This window comes from Pan troglodytes, chromosome 5, assembly GCF_028858775.2.
Source record: "Pan troglodytes isolate AG18354 chromosome 5, NHGRI_mPanTro3-v2.0_pri, whole genome shotgun sequence".
Taxonomy (NCBI): domain Eukaryota; kingdom Metazoa; phylum Chordata; class Mammalia; order Primates; family Hominidae; genus Pan; species Pan troglodytes.
In genome coordinates, this window is record NC_072403.2 from 144,583,572 (window position 1) to 144,596,311 (window position 12,740).

Sequence of the window (12,740 nt, forward strand, 5' to 3'; positions counted from 1 at the left end):
AGGCTCTGTCTCAAAAAAAAAAAAAAGCAAATCAAAACTACAATTATATCATCTCACACCTGTTAAAATGACTTATAACAAATGCTGGTGAGGATGTGGAGAAAAGGGAACCCTCATACACTGTTAGTGGGAATGCAAATTAGTACAGTCACTGTAGAGAACAGTTTGAAGGTTTCTCAAAAAACTAAAAATAGAGCCACCATACGATCCAGCAATCCCACTGCTGGGTATATACTCCTCAAAAAGAAAATCAGTATATAGAAAAGATATCTGCACTTTCATGTTTATTGCAACTCTGTTCACAATAGCCAAAATTTGGAAACAACCGTGCGGTACATGTACACAATAAAGTACTATTCAGCTACAAAAAGAATGAGATCCAGTCATTTGCAACAATATGAATGGAACTAGAGATCATTAGGTTATGTGAAATAACGTAAGTTAGGCACAGAAAGGCAAACATCACATGTTCTCACTTATTTGTGGGATCTGAAAATCAAAACAATTGAACTCATGGAGATAGAGATAGAGAATAGAAAGATGGTTACCAGAGGCTGGGAAGGGTAGTTAGGGGAGGGGTGGGGAGAAAGTGAGGAGATTAATGGGTACAAATAAATAGTTAGAATGAATGAATAAGGTCTAGTATTCAATAGCACAACAGGGTGACTATAATCAATAATAACTTAATTGTACATTTTTAAATACCTAAAAGAGCATAATTGAATGGTTTGTAATACAAAGGATAAATGCTTGAGGGGATGGAAACCCCATTCTTCATGATGTGATTGTTACCATTGCATGCTTGTGTACAAACATCAAAACATCTCATGTACCCTATAAATATATACATCTACTATGTACCTATGAAAGTTAAAAATAAAATAATTAACAAAAAAAGTTGAATAAGTAAATTCATCTTTAAGTTAGGTTATTAGACAGTTTGTCTCTGAAGAAATATGCAAGCTTTCTTCTATGATGCAATCAAAGTGTCTGAACAAAATTGTACTTCTCTTAGTTGCTCAGAAACTCTTAGAACTATACTTAACATCCAGTTGTAATGAGCAGCTCTTTACCATGATGCCTCATAACAACTGCTTCCTCTATTCATATGGGTTCTAGTTTGTTGTTAGAACTAAAGTATCCTATTTTTAATTATATTAGATATAATTAGAAACTTCAAATCCTTCTGGAACGATATGACATATAAATGCTAAATAAATTAAATAAAAAAGAAAAGTGATGAGAGCCTGTTCCTTTAACACTCAGTCTAAGAGGTGATGTAGGTCCCAAAAGTTTGGTGAATATGAGAAGAGAAAGCAATCAACTATGTGCATACTTCAAACATACTCAATAAGATGAGATCTGATTCTATGAGAGCAGGGAAGGATATTGAGTCTTCCTTTTCTCTCACATCCTACATCCAGTCTTTCAACAAAACCTGCCAGTGCTACTTTCAAACTTTATTCGGAATCTGTCCACTTCTCAATACCTAAACTTCTACCATTTCTTGGTCTCAGACCCATAATCTCTATGCCATAATGATCACAACAGCTTTTGAACTGCCCTCTGCTTCTTTGGTGACCTATACCCTAGAGTCTATTCTCAACATTGCGCTCCTCCTGCCCTTCTGCCTCCATTTCCTACTTTTCTCCTCTTCTGTCACATCACTGTAACCACACTAACCCTTTTTCTGTTCCATAGGTTAGACACATACTCTGACCACAGGATCTTGGAATTTAGAATTCCTTCAGCCTGGAATGCACTTTTTTCAGATACTCACATGATCTATTGCCTCATTTCTTTCAGGTCTTTGCTGAAATCTCACTGTGATGCCCTCAGACGACCTTTTAAAATTTCAGCCCCATGCTTGCCACCCTATTCACCTTCCCCACTTTATTTTTTCCATAACATTTACTTCCACCTCATATCATAGATAGGTAGACAGATGAAAGATACCTATATAAAGATAGGTAGATAGATAATAGATAGATGATAGATAGATAATTATCTTTTTTAAAAATGTATTACCTCCCCACACTAGAATATAAATTTCAAGGGGACAGGAATTTTTAATCTGTTTTGTTCACTTCATTGCCCAGAACAATGTTTAGACATAATAGGTACTCAAAAAAAAATTGCAGAGTTAATAAATTAAGGCAGCTGGGCGTGATGACTCATACCTGTAATCCCAGCACTTTGGGAGGCCGAGCAGATGGATCACTTGAGGCCAGGAGTTCAAGACCAGCCTGGCCAACATGGTGAAACCCATCTCTACTGAAAATACAAAAAACTACCTGGGTGTTGTGGCTCACACTTGTCATCTTCGGGAGGCTGAGGCATGAGAATTGCTTGGACCTGGGGGATAGAGGTTGCAGTGAGCTGAGATCACGCCACTGCACTCCAGCTTGGGCGACACAGAGTCTCTCTCTCAAAAAAAAAAAAAGAGAGAGAGAGACAGAGAGAATTAAGGCAAGACATTCAGACATCATTAGTTGATGGAAAACATAAATGGGCAACCGTGTTCCTTGAAATGAAGTGAATGGGACATCCTTGTGGGGATGTTCAGGAGGCCCTTGGAGATGAGGTTCTAGGGAAAGGCCATTCAGAAATAAGTCAATTCAATTCATAGTGGAAGTGATAATAGAGTGCTTGCCTTTTAGAAACTGAAGCACTGACATATGACATGATTAAATAAGAAATAATTATGGTACAATTAAATAAGAATAGAGTAAATGATTATGATAAATAACACTGGAATTTATCAAAATCCACCTTGTCAAAATCAAGGTGTCCCTGTAAGTAGTTTTTGTGGGTTTGTTTGTTTGTTTGTTTTTGAGACAGAGTCTAGCTCTGTCACCCAGGCTGGAGTGCAGTGTCACTATCTTGGCTCACTGCAACCTCTGCCTCCCAGGTTCAAGCAGTTCTCCCTGCCTCAGCCTTCCAAGTAGCTGGGATTATAGGTGCCCACCACCACGCCCCACTAATTTTTGTATTTTTAGTAGAGATGGGGTTTTGCCAAATTGGCCAGGCTGGTCTCAAACTCCTGACCTCAGGTGATCCTCCTGCCTCGGCCTCCCAAAGTGTTGGAATTACAGGCATGAGTCACCACACCCAGCCAGTTTCTGTGGGATTTTTAATTTTAGTATTATTATTATTATACTTTAAGTTCTGAGATACATGTGCAGAACATGCAGGCTTGTTACATAGGTATACACGTGCCATGGTGGTTTGCTGCACCCATCAACCCATCATCTACATTAGGTATTTCTCCTAATGCCATCCCTCCCTTAGCCCCCGACTCCCCAACAGGCCCCAGTGTGTGATGTTCCCCTCCTTGTGTCCATGTATTCTCGTTGTTCAACTCCCATTTATGAGCGAGAACATGCAGTGTTTTGTTTTCTGTTCCTGTGTTAGTTTGCTGAGAATGATGGTTTCCAGCTTTATCCATGTGCCTGCAAAGGACATGAACTTATCCTTTTTTACAGCTGCGTAGTGTTCCGTGGTATATATGTGCCACATTTTCTTTATCCAGTCTACCATTGACGGGTATTTGGGTTGGTTCCAAGTCTTTGCTATAGTGAACAGTGCTGCAATAAACATATGTGTGCATGTATCTTTATAGTAAAATGATTTATGATCCTTTGGTATATACCCAGTAATGGGATTGGTGGGTCAAATGGTATTTCTGGTTCTAGATCCTTGAGGAATCACCACACTGTCTTCCACAATGGTTGAACTAATTTACACTCCCACCAACAGTGTAAAAGAGTTCCTCTTTCTCCACATCCTCTCCAGCATCTGTTGTTTCCTGACTTTTTAATGATCACCATTCTAACTGGCGTTGTGCGGTTTTGAGAATAGTTCCAAAAGAGGAATTCCTAAAATAATTTTAGCCATGTGTATTCAGAAAGAAGTACGTGAATCGACATGATTTTCTTAGGTGTATAAGATATTGGTTTCCTTACATTAAAATTAATAGTGCTGCTTTCACCACACTTAATATCTCTGTAGCCGAGACCTAACTTAAACCACTTACAATCCTGCCATATCACCTCTTAGATTACAATCAGCTTACACTTTAAGGACTTTACTACATTAACCTCATCAGCTATCTTAGCAATGAGAAAGGAAAACTATTAATCTTAAACTGATGTCACTCTCTTTTGCCATTTACTCATATAGTTTTCAAATCACAGACCTACACAGGGAAATATTTTTCTGTTCACTGGTGAGGAGTCAGAGACCAGAGATGTTCACACTGAATGTGATGATTTCTAAGCTACTTTCTAGCTCTGATTTCTGTGACTTCATAATTCATATTTGCTCTCCTAGTAAATATACCCATAGTAGATGAAAAATAAGCTATACTGAAACTTAAGAATTGATCGTGGATCTATGCAATGATCATCAACAAAGTTTTCCCAGGTAAATCAAGTTGATGTTTACTAGTGAATTTTTCACAAGTTGTTTCTTTACCTGTTAGGATCATTACAGGGGATCCAGTTTACTTCAGGGTCTGGGATGTCCTCCAAATATGGGTAGAGAGAGTCCCTGTTGAAGTTCCAGCCATAAATAGCATCTTCTGGAGTCACAATAATATGCGCACCCTGTTAAAAATGCAACTTAATCCAAAGGGGGGCCTGCAAGAGGAGCTGAGGAGCTGAGTGGCTGAGTAACAACTATCTGGGCTTCCCCCACACCCCTTAAATCTTATTTTGTTTTCTATATTTTTATAATTTATTTTCTTTTCCAAAGCATTTTAATTTCCTTTTTTTTCAGTGCACTGTCACTTCTTTTTCTTTTTCTTTTCTTTTCTTTATTTCTAATTTTAGATTCAAAGGGTACAAATGCAGTTTTGTTGCATGGATATGTTACATAATGGTGAGGTTTGGGCTTCTAGTCATGCATTTTTTTTTCTCTCTTTTTTTTTTTTTCTGATGGAGTTTCGCTCTTGCTGCCCAGGCTGGAGTGCAATGGCTAGATCTCGGCTTACCACAACCTCCACCTCCCGGGTTCAAGCGATTCTCCCGCCTCAGCCTCATAAGTAGCTAGGATCACAGGCATCCGCCACCACGCCTGGCTAATTTTTGTATTTTTAGTAGAGATGGGGTTTCTCCATATTGGTCAGGATGGTCTTGAACTCCCAACCTCAGGTGATCCGCCTGCCTCAGCCTCCCAAAGTGTTGGAATTACAGACATGAGCCACCGCACCTGGCTTAGTCAAGCATTTTAATTTTCTAATCCTGCCATTGTTGTTTCCTATGGCAGTCGTTAACTATAAACCTAGCTTATCCTGGAACCAAGCCTCTCCTTGAACTTTGGCTGATGACTGTGCCTGTGTCAAGACTGATTAATAACTTAAATATTCTGTTTATTTCCTCCTCTGCCCCAGCTTTCCCCTGCAAACATGATTCCTGCTTCTCAGAAAAAGAGGAGCCACAAACTGGTTACTTGAACTGTCCCATGCCTACAAGTACTGCCTGAGCTAACCTGGGCACCTTCCAATTAGAGAGTCACCTTAAAAAGCTCTGTGACCTTCAAGGAAATAGTTGGACTAAGGATGAAAAAGAACATCAGAACTCCTGATAACCTTTTAAATATTAGTATATATAAGAATATAGGGCAGTCATGGTAGCTCATGCCTGTAATCCCAGCACTTTGGGAGCCCAAGGCAGGTGGATCACCTGAGGTCAGGAGTTCAAGTCCAGCGTGGGCAACATGGCAAAATCCCATCTCTACAAAAAATACAAAACTTAGCTGAGCACGGTGGCATGCATCTGTGGTCCCAGCTACTCTGGAGACTGTAGTGGGAGAATCACCTGAGCCCGGGAAGTCAAGGCTGCAGTGAGACGTGATCACACCACTATACTCCATCCTGGGTGACAGAGTGAGACCCTAACTCAACAACACAAAAGAATATATATTTATAGATATATGTAATACACATTTATCCATGACTTTTATCACACTTCATATATTCCTGGTCTACACCTAATCGATCAATAGCTTTTAAAATAATATTTGTGTAAACCACAATTTATACTATATGATTAACTTCAAACTGAAACCTTCACTCAACTTAAGGACTCACAATGCATTACATATACTTTTATCTTGTAATTAGAATGAAGTATGAAGTATATAGTGCATGCTGGCAAGGAATTGAAAACTTAAATTTGTTTTCAGATTATAAATTTATTCAAAAACCTGCAAAGCCTTAATAGCACATGAGTACATGAAGGCCACTAATACTCTGCAAATAGCACCTAGTCCCTGACCCATTTATCCTCCATCCTCCATCTGTACCAGAAAAGGGGAACAAAGATGTTGAATTTATGGCCAGTTCCTCAAAGGTCTGCTGCTTCTTGATAATGAGCAAATTGTTCTTTTCTTAACTTTGTTCTTACTGTTAGGGAAGTCCTTGCTCTAATTTTGAGAGGAAAGTAGAATTCTAACTGTAAAATAAAGGTTCTTGGCTACTCTGATACATATATCATCTAAAAGTGTAACTGACCCTGACAGTGGCCCTGTCTCCTAGGACCCCCTCCTTTCTCATAGAATCCAGTACACTGGAGAGATGGTAGAGATGGTACCTGATCTGCTGCTGATGTGATCGCTCCTTCCAAAATGTCCAGATTCCGATTCATTAATGCCAAAGCCTCCTCACGAGACACTGGTGTTAGGGTGGCATTGGGCAATATCGCTGCATGCTCATAAACAGCTGCAATGAAAGTGTCCTGGCAGCTGGCTCTTGAGACATAGAAAAGCAAAATTGCCACGTAAGCTGGCAACTGAGTAGTCATGCTGAAGTCCAATGAGTGCTGAAAAACAGAGCATGTCCTGGTATTTATAGAAAGAAGACACGTGGTGTCCAGAGCTTAGTACCTTAAACCACGGAAGTTAATTAAGAAAACGCTATGATTTCATAGCACTGTTACATAACAAAAGACCCTCCCTTATTGCAGTAATTTGTGAAGATTAACTCAAGAACTCTATATACATTAGTGCGCTAGGGCTGCCTAACAAAATACAATAAACTGGGTGGTGTAAAAAATAAAAAATTTATTGCTTTGCAGTTCTGGAGGGTGGGAGTCCCAGATGAAGGTGTCAGCAGAGTTGGTTCCTCCTGAGGGCGGTGAAGGAAAGATGTGTTCCAGGCCTCTCTCCTTGACCCATAGATGGCTGCCTTCTCCCTGTGTCTCTTCATATGCTATTCTCCTCATGTGCGTGCCTGTGTCCAAGTTTTCCCTTTTCGTGAGGACACCACTCTAATCTTTAACACAGGGAAAGGGAAAATCCCAGCTCTAGCTTTTTTTGTCATCATTGTTGTTTGTTTATTGTTGTTGTTGTTTGAGATGGAGTTTCACTCTTGTCACCCAGGCTAGAGTGCAGTGGCGAAATCTCGGCTCACTGCAACCTCCGCCTCTCGGGTTCATGTGATTCTCCTGCCTCAGCCTCCCAAGTAGCTGGGATTACAGGCGCCCGCCACCACGCCAGGCTAATTTTTTGTATTTTTAGTAGAGACAGGGTTTCGCCGTGTTGGGCAGGCTGGTCTCAAATTGCTGACCTCAGGTGATCCACCTGCTTTGTTTTTATGCCAAATAAGGGCAGAAGAAAAAAGCCAACTGAAGGTCATAAACCCAGGGGTACAGGCTCACTGAAAGACTGAGACTCAATCATAGGACCAATTAGATTTAGTGCCCACTGTACTCCAGTATAACTTCATCTTAACTAATTAGATCTGAAATGACCCCTTTTCCAAAAAAGGTTACATTCTAAGATACTGACAGTTAGGACTTCAACATATAAATTTTTGGAATTCATATATTTTGGAATGTCAACACAAGACATTCAAATAATTTTAAAACTTTATTATTATTTTCATGTGAATATTTCAGCTCTACACTTTGATTTACTTTATTTTCCTCAAAATGGGGAAGCCAGGACAAAGAGGAATACAAAAGAGTTACTCATTTTCTATTGCTATATAACAAATTATCCCCAAATTCAGCAGCTTCAAAAAGCAAAAATACATCATCTCCCACTTTCTCTGGGTCAGGAATCCAGGGGCAGTTTAGCTGGTGCCTCTGGCCCAAGGTCTCTTTCACAAGGCTGCAGTCAAGCAGCTGCCAGGGCTAGTTATATCAAGGCTTGACTCCAGAAGGATTCACTTCCGAGCTCCAAGCTCCCTCATGTGGCTGACGGCAGGGATCAAGACCTCATTGGTTGTTGCCCAGAGACATGAGTTCCTAGTGATGCAAACCTCACCATAGGGCAGCCCGCATTATGGTATCTGGATTCCCTTAGAGCCAGACAGCAAGTGAACCCACTGGAGATGGAAGCCACGGATGCTTCCTAATGTAATTGGGGAAGCAACACCTCATCACTTTTGTTGTATTCTATCCAATAAAGCATTAGGAACCATCTTTGAAGCTGCTTATCACAGAGGCAACAGAGGTGTATAAAGAATCAGAGCAAAAAAAAAAAAAAAGAGAGCTGGGGAGCGAGATCCAGACAGAGGAGAGGGAAATGATATAAAATAGAAAAACTGTTCATAGATTTTGATATTGAGTAAGCTGGCAAATTTTGTTTCAGTTGTGCATTAAGTATAATATTTACAGAATTAGTGTTTATGTTTTTCCATTTTATTTTTAGATCTATTTGTCTTTGAATGGTATTTTTATAGTTCAATCTGCAAACAGGCATATCTAATTTTTTACTTTAGTAACTATAATGCATTTATTCTGCAATTGCCAAGGTAACCCAGGAGTTGTGGTTGGCTGGTTCTCCTGAGTTTCCGGTAAACACCAGCTTCTCTAACTGCTTGCTGACCTCTTAGGGCCTTTCCATGCCCAGGTGGGTGGGAATACCACATATTTCACAAAAAGATGTCATTATTATGTAACAATTTGTAAAAGGAAGCACTGAAATAAAAGTTAAAACTGAGATGAGTTGCCAAGAGGTTAAAAAATTACTTCTTGACCTTCTTAGATTAAAAATATTAAACCTCCCATGGAGTTTCTAGTCCAACTCATAAAGAGCTTGGCAGTCATTTTTCCCATGCTCACAGCAAGAAAAAAGCTAAACAAATGAAAATCAACAACTTTTCTAGGATGCATCAGAGAATTGAGATCACAGGATAAACTGCGGTCCTCAGAACTGCAGAGATAGGCAGATACAGAGGTTAAGAGTGTACTGGGAGCAGAGTCCTCTGCGGCTGGCGCCAGTACCGTGGGGTCACTTGAACTGTAATTGACGAATTGGTGGAGGCTCAGGGTGGACAACCTTGAGAGTTCTGGTCTGTTCTTCTTAAAAAAAGCCTGCCCTCAAAGTAAAGTATTTTACCAGAGCCTAACCTACCTAGGGGAAGGAAAAATGCCAACCCCAGCCACTCTAATCTTTAACTTGGAGAAAGGGAAAATCTCATCTCTAGCTTGTTTTTATGCCAACTAATGGCAGAAGAAAAAAGCCAAGTGAAGTTCATAAACCCAGGGGTACAGGCTCACTAAAAGACTGAGACTAAATCATAGGACCAATAACCTTGTCCCTCCTCCAGCATGTCTCTGCCACATGAATCTACGCTTTCTGGCCTACCTAGCATGTACTAGCTGAGAGCAAATCTTCAGATGAAATAATGCAGTTCGGCCGGGCGCGGTGGCTCATGCCTATAATCCCAGCACTTTGCGAGGCCGAGACGGGAGGATCACCAAAGGTCAGGAGTTTGAGATGAGCCTGACCAACATGGAGAAACCCTGTCTCTACTAAAAATACAAAAATTAGCTGGGCATGGAAGGGAGCGGTGTGGGGGGCAGGGGCCCTATAATCCCAGATACTCGGGAGGCTGAAGCAGGAAAATTGCTTGAACCCGGGAGGCGGAGGTTGCCTCGAGCCGAGATTGCGCCATTGCACTCTAGCTTGGTGATAGAGTGAGACTCCGTCTCAAAAAAAAAAAAAAAAAAAAAAGAAAGAAAGAAATAGAAATAGAAAGAGTGCAGTTCTTGCAGTAGAGTATCATCAGCAGGACATGGACCTGGGAGGCACCAGCAGCCTCTACTACAACTCCTAGGCTGGTTCTCTGGATCCTTAACCTTACTGCTACAGCCAGCCAAGGTCCCCAAATGCAGCCCTTCTGCTCACACAAAGTAGAAACTGGGAGAATTGTCTCCAAGGAAATGACTTTGAGTGTAGACAAAAGCCCTAATTGATACCTCCAGACTCCTCCAACCAAACTTGCATAGATGGAGCAGATTGCCTTTTGCAAGGAAAACATGACATCGCACTGTCCAGAATAGGGCAAGACCCACAGTATTCTGGATTTTGCTAGCACAGCAGTGATCACCCCACCCCAGGCAGCAGGTCCCCAGAGGAACTCAGAAGCAAGTCCTGCCCAGCTTACGCAGAGAGAACCAGAAACAAGGGAAAAGGAGGGAAGAGCAAGGACTGAGTGGAGTGGGCACTGCCTCTTGCACTTCACCTGGTGAACTCTGAAAAGCCATGTGCACAGCATGTAAAAGTGTGTCCATATACTTGTGTCTGATAAAAGATTGATTGGCAGTCGGCCTCTGCATTGCTACTCGAAATATACGCCCATATTTTAATATTTAGTGGCTACAACACAATGTCAATTCTTTTGTTGACATTAATCTGGTTTTAGGAAAAACAATCCATTTTTCCTCTGGTCTCATAGCACAACAACTAACACAAAAGACTGGTTACTCCCAAGTAGGTGGAGATTTCTCCCCACTAGAAAGCAAACAATTGACTACATCAGACATCAGCTGGCTATCTTCCAGTTCAATCCAAATACTATTTATCCAAAGATAGCATCAGATCCCGCATGTTAAGGGCTCAGTCCCACAAAACCGCCCCCTCCTTCCCACCAATAACAAGTCTGGGCTTCCAGATCTTCCGACCAAATGGCTCTGGGTTGGGGTTTCCATGACCCCTTTTTTTTGAGTTCAATTAGTTTGCTAGAGTGGCTCACAGAACTCAGGGAAACACTTACCTTTAGTGGCTTATTGTAAAGGATATTACAAAGGATACAAATGAAGAGGTGCATAGAGCAAGGTATGGGGGAAGGACTGGAGAGCCTTCTACGCACCCCTAGGTGTGCCACCCTCCAGGAACCCTCCACGTGTTCAGCTGTAAGGAAACTCTCCGAACCCTGTCCTTTTGTGTTTTTATGGGAGCTTCATTACATAGTCACGATTGACAACCATGTAGAAATGCGACTGGGCAAAAAGGTTATGATCCCATACTAACAGTTTGAGTGGGGAAACCCAGTAAAGCTTGTCTGTTCAGGTTTGTCTTGACATCTCTTTATAGCATTTCTTCTTCTAGGGTATGGGGTGGGACCCTCTCTGAAATGAGGGTCTTTTGAGCCACAATCAGATTATAGTTCTGCCTTAGGTAGGTAAAGGGGGGACAGGGTAAGGTCAGAGAGGGAGATTCTGTTTCATGAGGCCTGCTCCTGAGGCCTAAAACCCCCTAATGTTAAAACAAACAAACAAACAAACAAAAAACCCTAACAAAGGATATGGGAGTTATAAGCCAGGAACTGTAATATCACAAATTGCTAATGTTACAAGAATACATATCTCTGCATAGGACTTAATAAAACTATTTTTGCATTGTTAATGTAGCCTGTAAACATGATGATGTGGCTTGAACTTGCTCTCATGAAAGAAAAAATTTTTTTGTTTACCAGTGAGTTATACTCTGCTGTATCAGAAATATTAATTAAAGCCATAAGAGTGGCTTCGCTATCCATAGAAAGATTTTAGATGAGGAAGATACAGCTGTGAGAGCTGAGTCTAGCAGAGTGCATCATTTATATCAATGACAAACAAAATAAATGTGGTTGGAGGAGGGAGAAGAGACAAAAAGGTCAACGAAAATAAAAAGCGAAAGGCATTAAAGTGTGGGGGGTAAAATTACTCCAAGAAGTACAGGCTTAGTAAGAGCTGAGAACTGACCATGAGATTTGACTTTTTTTTTTTAGACAAGGTCTCACTCTATTGCCCAGGCTGGAGGGCAGTGGTACAATCTTGGCTCACTGCAGCCTCTATCTCCTGGGCTCAAGTAATCCTCCAACTCCTGGGCTCAAGTGATCCTCCCACCCCAGCCTCTCCAGTAGCTGGGATCACACTAGCATACTTGGCTAATTTGCTGTTGTTGTTATTGTTTGTAGAGACAGGGTTTTGCCATATTGTCCAGGCTGGTCTCAAACTCCTTGGCTCAAGCCATCTGCCTGCTTTGTCCTTCCAAAGTGCTGAGATTACAGGTGTGAGTTACGGTAGCCTGCCCCGAGATTTGATTTTAAAGTTCCTTTTAATAAAGAGAGGGGGGCAGGAGTCAGCTTACATAAAAATGCCATGAGGTGAGAGGTGCCAAGGAAGCTGGGGCAACCAGAGTGCATAATGCAGCCTCCAGACAACTGGCTTAGGAAAGAGAAGAAAGAATTCTAGAAGGAACAAATGTAAGGCGATAAAGAGGGAAGATGCCCACCTACTGCACACAGAGGAATCGGGGGCACAAACCTAAGATCCGAGAGTGATAGTCCCTGAAGAGAGAATCCAGGAAAAATGGGAGGGGGAAACCGAGTACATTTTCTGCCACCCAGAATATCTCTGACTTACTGGTACTGGACTGAATTATAGCAGGTGGAAATAAACACCTAGGAAAAGTTCAGAAATGCGTTTGTCAAACATTCTGTGGACATAAGAGGTGTCTCCTACATA

At 41.2% G+C, this 12,740-nt stretch overlaps 1 protein-coding gene across 2 annotated transcripts in view; it reads right to left on the bottom strand.

The window, feature by feature from the left end:
* VNN1 (vanin 1) overlaps nucleotides 1–6,832 on the bottom strand; it is a 32,483-nt gene extending 25,651 nt beyond the window's left edge. For both annotated transcript variants that reach the window (XR_008548669.2, XM_001169280.6), the window contains exons 1-2: nucleotides 6,594–6,832; nucleotides 4,477–4,607 (exon numbers count right to left, since the gene is read on the bottom strand). Coding sequence is in view for 1 of the 2 variants with exons in the window: in XM_001169280.6 (XP_001169280.1) it covers nucleotides 4,477–4,607; nucleotides 6,594–6,803 (341 nt within the window). In the remaining variant the exon portion in view is untranslated. The remainder of the gene's footprint in view (nucleotides 1–4,476; nucleotides 4,608–6,593) is intronic.
* Between the last annotated feature and the right edge of the window lie 5,908 nt (nucleotides 6,833–12,740).